This window comes from Malus sylvestris, chromosome 3 (genome assembly GCF_916048215.2).
Source record: "Malus sylvestris chromosome 3, drMalSylv7.2, whole genome shotgun sequence".
NCBI classification, from domain to species: domain Eukaryota; kingdom Viridiplantae; phylum Streptophyta; class Magnoliopsida; order Rosales; family Rosaceae; genus Malus; species Malus sylvestris.
Genome location: NC_062262.1, coordinates 13,646,780 through 13,663,335, shown reverse-complemented (window position 1 = coordinate 13,663,335; position 16,556 = coordinate 13,646,780). Strand labels below are relative to the sequence as shown.

The 16,556-nt window shown below is 39.3% G+C and overlaps 1 protein-coding gene and 1 long non-coding RNA gene across 3 annotated transcripts; both read right to left on the bottom strand.

Annotated features, from left to right (window-relative positions):
• Positions 1 to 8,569: 8,569 nt before the first annotated feature.
• On the bottom strand, positions 8,570 to 9,592 carry LOC126616468 (uncharacterized). Its single transcript, XR_007621171.1, has 2 exons — positions 9,236 to 9,592; positions 8,570 to 9,155 (listed from the first exon to the last, which is right to left on the bottom strand). It is a non-coding gene; the product is annotated as an uncharacterized LOC126616468 (long non-coding RNA).
• A 1,031-nt stretch (positions 9,593 to 10,623) lies between these two features.
• LOC126616460 (uncharacterized) lies at positions 10,624 to 16,246 on the bottom strand. 2 transcript variants are annotated; one of them, XM_050284518.1, is made up of 8 exons: positions 16,065 to 16,246; positions 15,349 to 15,805; positions 14,512 to 15,126; positions 14,203 to 14,352; positions 13,492 to 13,638; positions 12,148 to 12,195; positions 11,578 to 12,020; positions 10,624 to 11,434 (listed from the first exon to the last, which is right to left on the bottom strand). In XM_050284518.1, exons 2-8 carry the CDS (start codon positions 15,671 to 15,673, stop codon positions 10,826 to 10,828), a joined length of 2,337 nt encoding a protein of 778 aa, XP_050140475.1. In that variant the 5' UTR covers positions 15,674 to 15,805; positions 16,065 to 16,246; the 3' UTR covers positions 10,624 to 10,825. The 2 variants fall into 2 exon arrangements, with proteins under 2 accessions (XP_050140475.1, XP_050140476.1); XM_050284519.1 differs by having other exon boundaries at positions 11,578 to 11,894.
• Positions 16,247 to 16,556: the final 310 nt, after the last annotated feature.

The window sequence follows — 16,556 nt, the reverse complement described above, 5'->3', positions numbered from 1 at the left end:
TCAATACCCAGTCCCTTACTTTGAAAGAATGAGGTTTGACCCTTGAGTCATAGTAGTTAGAGATGCGCTGCTTGTAGGCGACATTCCTCAAGTGAGCCTGGTTTTTGTGTTCCTCGACTAGATCTAAGTTAAGGGTAAGTTGTTTGTCATTTTCGCTTTGCACGTAGTTCTGGACTCGAAACGTTGCTTGCTCAAGTGAGAATGGGGTTTCTCATGTTGATGTCCGATACGAAATGCGGTATGACCAAAGAACTTGGGGTACAAATTCTGGCCAACAACCTTTAGCCTTATCCAAGCTAGTTTTCAAAGTTCGCTTGATTATTTTGTTGATGGCTTCAATTTGTCCATTAGACTGGGGATGAGTTGAGGAGGCAAAACATAAGTTGATGTTGAACTTAGAGCAGAACATCCTGAACTTATTGTTGTCGAACTGTCGCCCCTTGTCAGTAACTATCGCATTGGGAATGCCGAATCTGCAAAGGATGTTCTTCCATACGAAGTTTTCTATTTTTGCCTCAGTAATGGTTGCCAAGGGTTCTACTTCGGCCCACTTTGTGAAGTAGTCAACTGCAACGATTGCATAGCGAACCTTGCCCTTCCCTGTAGGCATTGGACCGATCAAATCAAGTCCCCATTGGGGGAAGGGCCAAGGACTGATCATAGGAGTGAGCAGCTCGGGAGGGGAGTGAGGAATAGTTGCGTAGCGTTGACACTTATCACATGAGCGGGATATTCTGATGGCATCTTGGTGGAGTGTTGGCCAGTAATATCCTTGGCGAAAAGCCTTGTGTGCTAGGGATCGAGATCCAACATGATCTCCGCAGACTCCTTCATGTATTTCCCGAATGACAGTTTTCGCCTCTGCGGGCGTAAGGCATCTTAGGTATGGTAGGTTAAAACCTCGCTTGTAGAGTTGGTCATTAATGATCAAGTAACGGGTAACCTTGTATCGAATCTGCTGAGCTTGGACTTTGTCATTTGGAAGGGTGCCATGAGTAAGGAATCTATAAATCGGGGTAATCCAACTATCTCCTTGTTGTAAGTTGCACATTTCCTCAGCCATGGTGATTGGTGCTGCCAACAATTCGACCTGAATTTTTCTCCCAATCTTGTCTTCCACCGCTGAAACGAGGTGAGCCAAAGCATGTGCATGACTGTTTGCCGCTCGAGAAATTTGGGTGATATGGTAGTGGAAGTGCTTGAGCAACAATTGTGTTTGTGCCAGATATGCTGCCATGGATCTATCCTTAGCATCAAAGTTATTGGTGACCTGGTTAACCACCAATTGGGAGTCACTGAAGATATCAATTCGTTTAACCCCAAGGTGTTTGGCCAAACATAAGCCTGCTAGGAGGGCTTCATATTCGGTCTCATTGTTCAACGCCTTGAATTTGAAACGAAGAGTATACTCCATCGCCACTTTGTCAGGGGTTGTAAGGACAAGTCCTGCTCCACAACCCTATTGGTTGGACGAGCCATCAACATATAGACTCCATGCTGGGGCTGTTGGTTCTATTTTCTGAGCTTCCGAGGGTAATGAAACCATTTCTTTAGGCATAGAAACAATGTCAACAGGATATGTGAAGTCGACGATGAAGTTTGCCACTGCTTGGCCCTCATCAGCTGACTTTGGTTGGTAGGAGATGTCAAACTCACCTAATGCTATCGCTCATTTAATCATTCGCCCAGAAGTGTCAGGACTTTGGAGTATCTGTCGAAGAGGATGATTGGTAAGCACGATGATGGAGTGTGCTTGGAAGTAAGGGCGAAGTTTTCGAGCAAACATGACCAATGCTAGAGCCAATTTCTCAATGTTGGAGTATCGTGTCTCCGCATCTTATAAGGCCTTGCTAGCGTAGTAGACAGGCCGTTCGACATTACCATCATTTCAAATGAGAACAGAACTTACTGCTGAAGCCGATACCGACAGATAGATAATGAGAGTGTCACCAACCTCAAGTTTGGAGAACAAAGGGGCTTTACTCATGTAGTCTTTGAGGTTCTTGAATGCCTCAGCACATTCATCAGTCCATGTAATGTACTTCTTACTTCCATTAAGTGCTTTGAAGAAAGGAGCACATCTGTCGGTGGCCTTAGAGATGAACCTAGTTAAGGTTGCCACATTGCCAGTAAGGCTCTAGATGTCTTTTGAAGTTACCGGTTCCTTCATGTCGAGGATTGCTTTGATCTTCTCGGGATTAGCCTCAATGCCTCGTTGGCTTATCATGAAGCCTAAGAATTTGCCAGATCCTACGCCGAAGGCACATTTGTTGGGGTTCAACCTCATTCGATACCTCTTCAGAATGGTGAAAGTTTCAAATAGGTTGGTGATGTGTTGCTCAACATGTTTGCTCTTGACTAGCATATCATCAACGTAAACTTCCATGTTCTTCCCAATTTGTTCGGCGAACATTGAATTGACCAGTCTCTGATAAGTCGCTCCTGTATTCTTTAGGTTAAAGGGCATGACTTTATAGCAATATAGTCCCCTGTCAGTAGTGAAGGCTGTGTGTTCTTGGTCCGGAGGGTTCATGAGGATTTGATTGTATCCTGAGTAAACATCCATGAAGCTCAGGAGTTCACACCCTGCCGTAAAGTCTATAAGTCTGTCTATGAGAGGAAGAGGAAAGCTATCATTTGGGCATCCTTTGTTTAGGTCGGTGTAATCGACACACATTCTTCACAAGACCTTTTGGAGTAGGAAACTTTCCTTGGTCGGATTCTTCTTAACAAGGGCAACATTTGCTACCCACGTTGGATAATTGACTTCGCGGACGAAGCCTATGCCTTTGAGTTTTTCAACTTCTGCCTTCATTGCCTCGTACCATTCAACGTCATAAGATCTTCGCTTCTGTCTCACTGGCTTGGTCTTGGGGTCAATACTTAAGCGATGACAGATGATATCGGGAGAGATGCTTGGCATGTTCTCGTATGACCAGGCAAAGACCTCAGTGTTCTCTTGCAAAAACGAGATCAATGCCAACCGAATGGGTGGTGACAAGGTGGTGCCAATCTCACCATGCGATCCGGATAATCTTTTGAGATAGAGACTTTCTCCAACTCTTCAACGGGTTGTGCTTGCTAGGTGAAAGAGTCATCCCGAGGATCGTCGGGTTGACTATTGCCACCGTGAAAATCCAAGTTGGCTTCGTCTGGGTTGGTATTTATGACTTGGTCATGTATAGAAAGGGTTTCCTTGGGCACAGACAGGTGTTGTTGCTTGACCGAAGTGTTGTAACATGATCGTGCACTAAGTTGATATCCTCTGATGTAACCATTGCCGTAGGGGGTTGAAAATTTCATCAACAACATATGTGTGGATACCATGGCCTTGAGATCATTGATGCCTGTGAGTCTGAAAATGACATTGTATGCCGTTGAGCAATCAACCACCGGGAAGTTAGTGGTAATGGTAGCTGTGTAAGTGCATGTACCAATGGTGAAAGGTAAATGTATGCTCCCCAAAGGTTGCACGATATCACCGGAGAAGCTTATCAGAGGGGAAATCGAGCGATCGAGCAAGTGTTCAGCTACATTAAGTGCCCTGAAAGCTTCAGCAAACATGATATTGACCGAAGCCCCTGTGTCTACCAGGATTCATCGTACTTCAAAGTTGGCTATGTGAGCTTCCACGATCAGTGGGTCATTGTGAGGGTAGATGATACCTCTTTCTTCCTCAGGGTAGAAACATATTGGATCCCAGTTAGGCTTTTGATACTTACCTCCCCTGATGTCTTCCACGTGAAGCACTTGGTGGCCAGACCTTAAAGCTCGTTCACTATTTTTCATTGCCCTGTTGGAAGATTTAGATATAGGTGTGCCACCACTTATGGAATATATCACATTTACCTGGCGTTGGTTACGGTTACCCCTTGGAGGGTGAAGGAGGAATTGATCAATTTTTCCTTCACGTGCCAAAGCTTCAATATGATCACGAATGGTGATACACTTATCACCGTCATGGCCGTTATGCTCATGGTAGCAGCAAAACGTGCTTGTGTTCTTCGTGGGCTTGTAATCCGGGTGCCTCAGCTTTGGCTTCGGTATCAAGTGTGCTATGCTGGGGTAAATGGCCACGCATGTGGTGTTCAAAGGTGTGTATGCCTCATATCTCGGGGTAGGGGCTGTCTTAACACGTGCTTAACCCACTGTGTTGACTGCCTGGGGTCGGGGATTATCATGGCGATACCCTTGGTTATCGCGGTAGTGTCCCTTACTCCTTTTACTAAAATGAGACTGGTGAAGATAGAAATCTTTCCTTTTGCCCTGAGATTGATATGTATGTTGACTTGGCAAAGTATTAAGTAAGGCAAGGGGAGGCACTGCTACCGTTTGGAAGGTCGAGGTCTTCTCATTTGGTTGGATCTAGCTTCTACTCCCTACTTGCTGATAAGGGGTGGTTGTGGGGGGTTTCCCTTGATATGTCCTTGCCTTGGCAGATGCATGGTTGTAAGCCCGTGCCATCACCTCAGAGTAAGTATTCCAAGTGTTGGCATTGATTATGTACTTAAAGAAACAATCACGTAGGCCTGCCGTGAAGGCCTTGAGGGCGGTCTTGTCATCTGCCTCAGCGCAGCGAGAATACTCATGGCTGAAACAATTAGCATCCTCTCGTAGTGACTCGTCCAGCTTCTAGCGAATAGTGTACAAGTCATCTGCAGAATGCAAGCGATCGGTCTGGAAGATGTGTTGAAAGACAAACAGTTTCCTCAATTCCTCAAATGAGTCTACTGTCTCAGGTGGAAGACGGCAATACCAGTTTAGAGCTCCGCCAGAGAGGGTAGAGGGGAAGATAAGACATTGCTCTTTGTCGGTGTGCATCCGATATGCCATGGTGGACTAAAAAAGGTTAAGGTGTTCAATTGGGTCATCCCTTCCAGTATAGAGTTGTAAACCAAGCTTTTGTTTTGTCTTCGCTTGAAGAAAGGTGTCGAGGATCCTCATTGTGAGAGGGGCAGACCTGGGTTGGTTCCAGTCAGGTATCTCGGCCTAACGTTCGGCCTTCAACTTGTTTACTTCCTCAATGAGCTGTAGGACAGGGGGGTCTTGAGTGAAGTCATGTACCACTGTGATTTTCTTTTGTAAGTCTCCATCGCCTCTTGGAAGTAGGAAAGTTTGAGCAAGGGCGTGTGATTTTTCCTTGGACTCGCCGTACTGACTTCTAAGGCGAGTCTGTCGGAATACCTCAGAGTCCCATGTACCTTCATGTTCCTCTATGACATGTCGTTCCTTCCCTAGATTGGTAGCTGGCCTGGGTCGTGGGAGGTGACCGAGTCTTTCATTAACCCTTGGGTCATTGATCTTCGAGCATATGTAGAGGGGATTCTCTCGACGTTGCTTTAGGAAGTCTCATCAGTCACTATAAAAGGCTTTCGATCCTTCGAACCCTTCTGCAAGAAGGTGTCTTCCTCCACTTCTCCTGCTTTGGGTCGAAACAGCTGGGTTAAGAGAAGTCTCATGTTGATCAATGTTTTGATGATTAGCTCGCTCATCATCAGGGATATCCATGTCGAATGAAGGTGACCCTCCATGTTAGGGGACACCCAGATGATGGCTGATGTCCATATGGGTAACAAGCTCGCGTGTTTGAGTACGCATAGTTTCATGGAGCGTCTTAAAGAGCTTCTCATACTGTTCCTGGAGGACTTCATTCTTCATTGCTATCTTGTTGTTTTGAGATTCTAGCTCATCGACTTTAGCTTGAAGAGCAACCCTTTTTCCTTCCTTCTTTCGTTGTTTCGCACTAGGTGCAAAAGGGGTGTCATTCTGTGTGCTGTGGCTTCCTTCGCTCCCCATGTTGGGAGGGATGCCTGGTCAAAAGAGATTGTACGAATGGTGGAAACCAGCTTGACAAAGCTGAAGAGAGTGGGAATAAGTGTCGTTTCCCACAGACTGCGCCAAATGTTGATGCACAAAATCAGTGAGGACTTTGGTACAACATAAAATGTTAAGTTTGTGACCTTCGCTAGATTGCTCCAGTCATTAGTGTGGATAAGTATGTAAATGAATAGAGACAAGGAAGCAAACACAAGATGTACGTGGTTCACCCAGATTGGCTACGTCCCCAGAGTAGAGGAGTTCTCATTAATTGTGAAGGGTTTACATAAGTACATAGGTTCAAGCTCTCCTTTAGTGAGTACAAGTGAATGATTTAGTACAAATGACATTAGGAAATATTGTGAGAGAATGATCTCTATTTATAGAAGAGAGTTTCTAGTTTCATTCTGACATTGACACGTGTCATGTTGTGATTGGCTTCTGATGTTGACACGTGTCGCGCCATGATTGGCTTCTGATGTCGACACGTGTCGCGTTGTGATTAGCCTCCTGGTTGGATGGAAACTCTTCTGGATCCTTAACGGTATAACGTTGACCGGTGTTCAGTAGTTTCGGGATTGGTCAAGTATGGTACAAACACAGTGTATAATCGAAAACATGTCAAGGCTCTTGTATTTATACCTTGTATGGAATGATATAAATTGTTTTGGTGAAGCCTTGTTGGCAAGAATACATTATATTTCGCTGTGATAGTGGAACTCATCGATTGGCAAGATTTGGTCTGGAATTTTCGTTTCTCGTTTGCTTCCGCTGCTCTTAATGAAAATTTGCTGATTAATTAGTATGTATTCTTTAATTCATATCTAATGTGATCTCAAAGTTCATAAGATATTAATTTTGAAAATTTGACAACTTATGGGTTTTCCATTGATTGGAATTGTTTGGGATTTTGAAGTGTCAATTAGTATTTTTGCAATTGATTTTTGGACTAGATTGAATTATGATACATGTCGATCTTGTTAAAGAATTATTATATGTAAATCATATTGTTGAAAAGTTGAGATCTTGATTATCTCGTTTTAATCAAGATAACTTGTGCTTCTATGTCCAAACATTATCAATTTTTAGTTGATCTTGCTCGATAAATATTGAACAGTTAGGATCAAATTGAATGCAAAAATATTGTGCTTGCTATTCTGTTTTTTATCATTGTTGAAACTAGTGATTTTGGGTTTATGTGGGATAAGTCTAAGTCTTATTCTTTTTTTCCTGGGCATTGATTTCCTCCTGTATAGCGTTTTTCCGAATGGATTGTGACTATCTTTTGATACATAGACTGTTTGCATAATGGTTTAGGTGTATATGACTAAACTGAGATTATGCAATTGGTGAGGAATCAGGAACCAATTGGTTCATATCTCCGGTTTCTTTATCAGCTGTGCAGTACATTCTGCTTATGCTTAAGTGGGAGAATCATATGTTCGAATGTAAGCTTGGCTAAGAGTATTTAAGCCAGCCATTATAATTCATCAAGATGCTTAAAAACCAGTTTATGGTTTTATTGAAGCAATTGGTTGAATTATTTGTGTTACTTAATTTGTTTAAGTAATAAGAAGAATCCTATTATGTTAGCATTCAAAAGGAAACGAATTTGGTTTCCATATGGATTCTAATTAGTCATTCATTGTATTGGAATGATTTTTAGTTATTATAGTTGCTATTAACTTGTACTTAACTTGGTTGTGTTAAGTATGGCCTAGATAAGTGGGAGTGTACTGTTTAAAGGCTTGAAGAAGTCTAGTTAGCTTAGTTATACTTATCTAGTTGTTAGTGTTTGTTTTGGTTTTCATTAAGGGTTCAATTTTTCAAACTTTGTGATCAATTGTACCAGAGAACATATTTTATTTGATAGTTTGGTTTGCTAGAAAGTCATTTTGTGATTTTGTTGCAGAATACTTTTTTTTTTTTGAACTATTGAATATGCTGTTTTGATATAAGATGGTTGTGGTTAATAAGTTTTGATCATTAACTGATGTCTTGACAATTATTGTGTTGAGGTTATATTGGAAAAGTGGGAGTAATGATTTTGACATTACTGAATATATACGTTCACATGAACACAGAGAGCAATTTAGGCATGCTGTGATTCTTAAGTTAATTTTGTGATGGACAAAAGAGACTTATGAGTTCCATGCTTTGAAGTGCTTGAGTAACGTCGAATGTGAAGATAAGTTTTCTGTTGGTATGAACTTAGTGATCACTTCCATGATTTATAAGGCTATTAATCATATGTCATAATCAAGTGGGAGAATGTAAAAGTATGAGTATGAATTGAAAGAGCCGAGTAGTATAAATCTTTTGAATGGAATAGTCCTGTTGATAAGCTTAGTGAAATCCATTTTCTTGTAGGATTATAAGTACAAGTCCTTGTTGTTGAGGGACTTATCTCTGTACTTTATCTTTTAAGGGTCACTTGTAATATGAATTACTTGTTCGAGTTCTATAAGAATTCTAATAGGGGAATGATTAGAACGACCATATATATATATGATCATAATCACTGCTCTTGCAATGTCTGCTTCTTTTGTACCAAATACCTATTGTTTGGAAAGCACTTGTGTTTGCTAAAGAGGAGAAGGTTATTAGATCAACAAGCTGCGATGGCTTCATCTTCCATATCGAGTTCTGCAGGTTAGTGTTTCTGCAAATACATCAGTTTTCCATAAACACGTTTAATGGTGAATAATTAGTTTGTTCTTGATTTATGGTGATTCAATTGGCAAACTTGTGATTAGTAATTTAGGTATATATATATTCTTGTTAATCTTACATGAGCATGTATAATATATATTGACGCGTGTGTGGATGTGAGGGTGAGAGAGAGAGGGAGTGTGTGTGTGTATATGCAAAAACCAGAATAAAGCTGTATAATCTCAGCAGGCATACCCTCATTTATCTGGAAGTTGCCATTGTTGCTGTTCCTCATGGCCATTGTACTATTGTTCCATTCATGCATGCCCATTAGTGTTGCTTCGGTCAGTGTTGACCTTACTAGCTTTTTCATCCTGTTCTCTTTCCCTATTCCACTGCTCAATCTTTGCCCGTCTCTCTTCACTTCCTTCTCTAATCGGACTCTAGTTTCTTCTTCTTCCAGGGCTTCTACTTCTACTGCGTCATTTCCTTCGACCAAGGCTTACATTCTTGTTCCTCTTCTCCAGCTTTCAGGATAGCGATCCTCATCATTATACCTTCTGCTATGACCGCGGCTACCAAGAGAGCGCTCTTCATAGCTACGATGCCGGTAAGGGCTGCGACTCCTGCTTCGACAGTGGCTATGCCTTCTCTTATAGCTCCCAAATAATTCACGCTTCAATTCCCTGACATTTTAACAAAGTAAAAAAAAAATATTAGCTTATCAGTACATTCTGCAATTAAAAAAAATAACAAGAAAAATTACCTGCCAATCTTTTTCAGGTGCATAAAATTGCAGTATCATGTATTCTTTCTGTGCAATTGTGGAAGATGTAGAGTAGGGTTGTAACAGATGGGCTGGCCCTGGGCGTCGACGCCGGGGGTGATCATATCGGGTCACTGGTACATGTTGGAGAGCAAGATCGTGGGGCTGACGCTGGGTTTGGTGTGAAGTCTGGAGCAGCGGTCGCTGTGCCTACACGCCCCAATTTTGAAGTAGAAAGGGCAGTTCACTCGGTCCTTCTCCGTCCCGAATATCGAAGCCAAATGCTTCGCCATGAGTGTAGTCGGTTCTGCGGTGTTTGCGAATCAATGGGGAATGGAGGAAGCTTGAGACGGTGGCCGAAAGCAGAGGGTGCGCGTGCGTCTATAAATATTGAGGGAAGGGGAGATAAACCGACGTCGTTTTAAATTCTGGTTCTCGTTCTTCCGGACAGTCGATGTGTTTATGTGAAATTGGGTTCACGCGCCCATCAATTACACCATGCCGTTAATGTATATTTTGTACAATGGAAATTTTATTTTGCCCATTTTCTTACGAGTGAATTAATGGTTGAGATTTAACGAAAAAAATAGTTAATAGTTAAATCTCAATCCGACACGTGAAAAAAAAATGTACAGGGTGAGAAAAGTTGTTTTTTTATTTTTTATATTTGGATCATATTACTTGACTAAGAAAATAGGGTTCGATCTAATTTTGAGTTGAAAAGTTCTAAAATATTTAGGTTGTTTCAAATCCGACATCTGAAAAGGGTTGGACAAATTTTTGTAAAAGGGATTTATGATTGAAGATGATATTAACACATTTTGTGCAGAGAACTACGTGTTCTTTTTCAGATGGAACCTTGAAGATGATGACATGCCTTAATTATAACTTTCCAGATAGAAGGCGACTGGAAGGGAGAGAATCCTACTCCTTTAATTGTCTTTCTAGGTCCAATTATATATGGATGGTGGTTAATGCATGTATCTTGGCCTGTTGTGGTTCTTGTGGAGAGATTTTATAGTATATCTGAAATATGAATTGATACAATATGTGTCATAATGCTTAATATATTCATCATTGCTAACACTATTGTGGAAAGGTTTCTCATGTCCTCAAAGTCCAAACATTGTTGGATTTACGTGTAATTTTTAAATATGATGTTTATGTCCAAAGTAGAGCCTATATAGAGTTTACTTAAGTGTTTGTTGCCAATGTGTATTGTGCTGCGCATTGTATTGTTGCATTCAGTAAAAGCAACAACATGCTCTCATTGTATTCTTGTTAATCAAGTAACAAAATATAGCATTTTTCTCCTTAAAATTCCGCTTCTATTTCTCTCTTCTACAATATTAACAAGGGTAAATAACTCAAAATAGAAACTCTGGAAGTTAGAATTTTTCTTTTAGGATTGAAGATCATACATTATTGAAAAAAGAAAACACACACACATCATTGGCCAAATAGAAAGCCGTATACATTGGCTTCCCTTCACAAGTTTCTTAACATGTGGCGAATTCTCAAGTGAACAACACAACGTGAGATTCATACTCTCAACTCCAATACAAACCCAACTAAAGATAACATAGGAATTCAAAACAACTTTTTCTTGTTCCTATCAAATAATCCTGGTCCAAACGTAGAAATAACTAACTCAACAAGAAATGGAAATTGCATCCATATGAATGAGGTAACTGGAACACTAGCAAGCAAAATGCTTGGGATAACAATCGATGATTTCCCCTTAAGCATAATGTAAAGGGCACAAGAAAAGACAATCATCATGGTGGCGATAGATAAAAAGAGGGTAAAAAGGCCTATTATCATTTTTGTGGGCAAAGATTTGCGGAAATCATCTTCAGAATAACGTGATGTGAGAATCCCCAGAAACATAATAACTGAAGTTGTGGAAGAAAAGAGTGAGATTGCATCTGAAACTATAAATGTTGTGAATACCCTTTCGGCTAAGAATGTAGGAAGACCTGTATGTCCATCATTTCCACCAGGAACTGTGATTGCAGCAGCAAACATGATGGTGACAATGAGAGCACCTACAACTGTACAAGAAGTTGCTGTTTCCTTCATTGACTTTTCTGCCTCTTTACCCATGTCGTTGTGATTATCCGTAAATACTTGTCGTGGTGTCCTATTATCCACGTTTACATATTCACAATCTTTGGGATCTACAATGCTCTCCACCTCCTGCATTTTTTGGTGAAACTTTTTAGGGATGTGACTATGACAATGAGGTAATTCTTAATGGAATAGGGTTGTCAACAATGGAACACGTAAATGATATAGAGAACGATAGTATAATAGGTAGTTCAAAATGGAAAAATAGTCACCTTGAACCATTGTAGTTCTCTTTGCATTTGCAAAGCTGCACCTCGAATGTGATAAATCTGTGACAATGAGGTAATTCTTGCAACTGTATGTAATATATTATTTTCAAAGTTATCTCTCGACCCCAATATCATCTGTATTTTTTTTTGTTTGTCTGGATCTTCTTTGAGAAACTCATCAAGGAGATATATAAGATTATAAACTTTGTGGTAACGACATTCAACGGCAATTTGGAACACGTTCTGGCGCTTGTCGTTTGTAGCCTGTATATCTAAGGCTTCTCCAAGGAAATGAGTAAGAAACTCTGCATGCCCTCTTTCTGCGGCCACACACAATACTTGTTTAAGTTCTGGTAAGAATAAGTTTCTTTTTTCTTCAGATATGATAGGTAAAAACTGCTTCACTTGCTCATGTATCAATTTCATCTCATATATACGATTGATTCCTAAGTTCATTCAAGAAAACAAATTTAAAATTATAATAATTTAAAAATAATATTGACAATTAATAAAACAATCATCCCAAAATTAATTAACGATATAGTTGATTATATGAATGTATATGTGGCCTACCCAAAAGTTTTTGAAGATTCTTCACGAGTCCGATGAATAAACCCATTCCTGTATTACAGGTCAAATTTTGTATGAAAAATTAATAAGCATAAGTTATAACATTACACAAAATTACTCCAATTATATCTAGTAACTACAGTCTCTATATAAATCAGAAAAGTAATGAAAAAGGGTTTTCATCAACAACAACAACACACATATAAGCTATAGTCAAACCTTTGCCACTAGATTTCACGCTATTTACAAAAAAGTGGTGAGTTGAGTTGGGTTGAGAGGGTAATTATCAAAAGTTAGGATGATAGTTTTGTATAATAGTAACTTAATCGTACTTAAATTAAACATGTTGGACTAAATTAAAATTACTGTTGCTTCTGAGTTTCTATGAAGAGTCCTTGAGGTGAGTGAAACCTAAAAGACAACTATGAATATAGTAATCAGGCCTCGCGTTAATTTTTCTCAGAAGTCTAACTTGATTATGTTAATGAGTATTCTGTATTCTTTTGTGGTACATTGATTTTACTGTCATCAACTAAAAAGAAATACATTTCCGTTTATCCACTTGATTGATAGGTGAGTTTTCTGTTCAGGCTTGCAGGGTGAAATTAGGAGACCTAGAAGGAGCATTGTTGGACACAGACTTTGCATTGCGTGATTGGGAAGATAATGTGAAGGCTTTGTTTTGCCAAGGCCAGGTAATAATCTTTAATTGGCAGGAATTCATAAAGCCTTCTGGTTGCTGTTTATTACATTTTTTAATTAAAGTAGTTGTGTCTCTTTTTTGCATGGGATAGAAACTGACTCAAATGTGGGTAAGAACCGTGAATCTCTAATCCTCTTCCTCTTTTCAGTTCTCCCAATTGATCGTTTTTTTGTGGTTTTTGTTTTCTGGGGTTTTTTGGTTGTCTAGAAAATGCCGTAAATGAAGGAAAGTTTTGAAGCATTTTTGTTTTGTTTTGGGTTGTACTACTAAGTTCTCTATATTTGTAGATGATGTGTTTACTTCGTTTATATGACTATCTTTTATGTCTGAAAATTTTGTGTTATAGTAACTGTGTTTTATATTTATTTATTAATGTCTGCCAATTTGGGAATTTTTATTAAAAGATAGAACCAACGTAGACTAGTAAATTAATCGAAACAGCTTGAGCTTAAATGATATCAAGCTTGAACTTTTTAAGCTCAGTCTAGCTCGGCCCGTATCATAAGCAAGCTAAGTCTAGCTTGAGCTAAAGATGTTAAATAAACCACACTTGAGCAGTAGAAAATATGGAATGATTGAAGAATTATGGAACAATTTACCATGGCATTAACAAAAACAAATTGCATTGCAGACATATAAAATACCTGAGCAACTGAAATGCCTTTGATTCTCTTTTTGGTCTGAGAGAGGCTTCTGATTTTCATTTTTGTTTGACAGATGCCTTTGATCACTCTGGCCACTTTCATTGACACGATTATCATTGATGGGAGGAAGAGGCCTTATGCATATGCCTATCAAGATAAGAACGCAAGCCCAATCATTAAATCCAGCAAGTATTCTTGTGAAGCAAGATTTTTATGTTAATTGTGTACACACAAAATCAAAGTTTGAACGAGCAAATGGTGTTCGAGCGAGGCAGGTATAGAAGACGAATATATCATATTTTATACAGGAGAGTTGAAAATAAAATAAAATAAATGATTATGTGCATCTGCATATTTATATCAATTTGTGCATCTACATATTTTATGAGGTTATGTGCATCTACATATTTATATCAATTTGTAATCTTAGGCGTATACTGGTATGAAAATAAAAAAAATGATGACGTGTAATCCTAGTCATTGGATCAATTTCACATAAATAAGAGGTCGCACTTGGTGCGATGACAAGTGTCTTCGCCCATGAGCGGTAGGTCTCGGGTTCGAGACTTGGGAGTAGCCTCTCCATAAATGGGGGTAAGGCTAGCCGACATTCACCTCTCCCAGACCCTGCGTAAAGCGGGAGCCTTGTGCACTGGGTACGACCTTTTTTTTTTATGAGGAGAAAGTAAAAAGCAATATTTATGTACTAACCGTTATAGATTAATTTTTTCCAGAAATTGAGCCGGCTTCCACTTAAGAATCCATGACGGTTCTTGGCCAATGTTTCTAAGGGGAAATTCCCGTTGTAGTCTTTAGCCATGGCCAATTGTGGGTAACGTTGAATCAAATCCCACGCAATATCTATATATATATATATATATATATATGTAAATGTGAAAAATTAACATTGTAAGTATGCACAAAAAACTTGTAACAAAAGAAAATTAGACAAAAACTTGTAACAAAACAAAATCAGACGGGAAAAGATTGACATTGCAAGTATGCCGGGAATAATTGTACCGAATCTATTGAGCTGAAAACCGAGAGAAAGAAGTTGAGCGCCATCGGTAACTCTTAGTGTTTCATGTGGTGTAACGGAGTAAAGACAGCGAGCCATTCCTTTTGCATTTTCCATCGTCTCCGCCAGGACAACCAGAGGAGTCTTGCCCTCATAACGACACAAAATAGTAACTAACTTGTCGTTCTTTTCAAGCATGCATTTAGCTAATTCAACCCTTTCTGGATGATAAAGCATCAAGCGAAAAAGAGCTGTCTGACCAAAACCGTCTTGCCTTTCCAAGTCTTCCTTTGCCATCAACTCCACCAACTGCTCAACAATGCGCACGTTGACGGTCCTGTGCGGAAACGGGCTGATTGCGTGGTGAAGAGCTGTACCACCTTTGCCTTCAATTCCCATATCCGTGTAAACTGGAAGTCTTCCTAGCTGGCGATGTTCGCGAAGCAACTTGATCACATTATCCCAATCTTTATACTTGACATATTTGATGAAAGTTGCATTAATATCGTCGGCATTGCTGATCTCATCGTGTCCTGCATTGAGCCCTTCTTCCATTGCAGCATCACCATCATTTCCATCAATCCGGGTTGGATACGCTTCAACAAGTGACCTCTCATCTGAAAATGGAAATCTTGATGTTCAGATGTTACCTTTCAATTCTTAATTTGTCTTTTCTTTTTCTACATTTCCAATTCATGTATATCTTAATTATGAATAGTACAAAATATTTCTCATCAAATTAGATCATAGATCACCTACAAGGTACAACCATATTGCCATATATATATGTTTATCGGCTCCTCTTTTTTCCTTCACCCTTTCATGTATATACTACGTACCTTTATCGTATGGTGTATGACTTAGCATCAAAGAATCATACAAAGCATCCCATGCTTCTTTGGCATTGGTTTTGTACTCGATTATGTAGTAAATATCATCCACACAAGAACTTTGGATTGCATATAAGGCCTTAACATTCTTCTTCTTCCAAGCCTCACGTTCAGCTTCAGCATCTTCTTCTTCATCTTCTTCTTCTTCAGGAAGTTGATAGGTGCCTTCGACGATGTCCCAAAGATCTTCGGCCAACAAGTAGGTCTTCATCCGAGAACTCCATTTCCGATAGTTCTCACGGTTAAGAACTGTAGGAACAACTGTAGCTGCCATGTTCAATCTACCTATTTATTTAATGAGATTTTATGTCAATCGAGCGTATAAAAAGGTCGTACCCAGTGCACAAGGCTCCCGCTTTACGCAGGGTCTGGGAGAGGTGAACAATACCTGAGGAGGCCTATTCTCCTGCATGTATCGTATGCACATTGATTAATCAGAATGTCAGATGACATCCTTAATTGCAATTGAAAGATCACACTTATCATACAGTTTCAATGTTATAATTTCATGTGAGCACTTTTCTAAGTGAAAAATAAAGCCCACTAATAAATAAAATAAGCTAATAAATTTCATCTCACCTTATTCTAATAAACAAATAAATAAAATAAAGCAATTTATTCTGTGTGTTTATATTTTCGATTTTTTGACTTCCAATTCAACTTACCGTTTTGCTTGATCTTCAGCAAAAGGGTTAACCAAATGGGAGGCAACAAGATCCAAGAAGGAACTTAAATCAAAGTACTGATCTGGCAAGGAAGAAGCAACAATCCAAAGTATAAACAAATTTGAAAAATATGAGTCTCCAAAATGGTTACAGGATTTGGAAGATGAAAAGACAATGAAATCAAATGAGAGAAGTGTAGAGAAATTTATAGAAACTAGGAAGAATCATATTCTGGCATGAGATGTGAAATTTGAACAACTACCACGAGAAGTAAAGAATCGCATTATAAAGAAAGTTGAGGTTACACCATAAAACCGACTAGCAATATGAGGAGTACCCCAACTTATCTATAAGTTCATGCATGACCTATTCTTCTATCAACGTTAGATTTATTCTCAAAGCATTTTCACAAAAGAAAAAGTCAAAGTATAATCTCACCTTTGTCTTTTTTTTTTTCTTTTTGTCTCATCTTTTATCATATTTCACATGAAA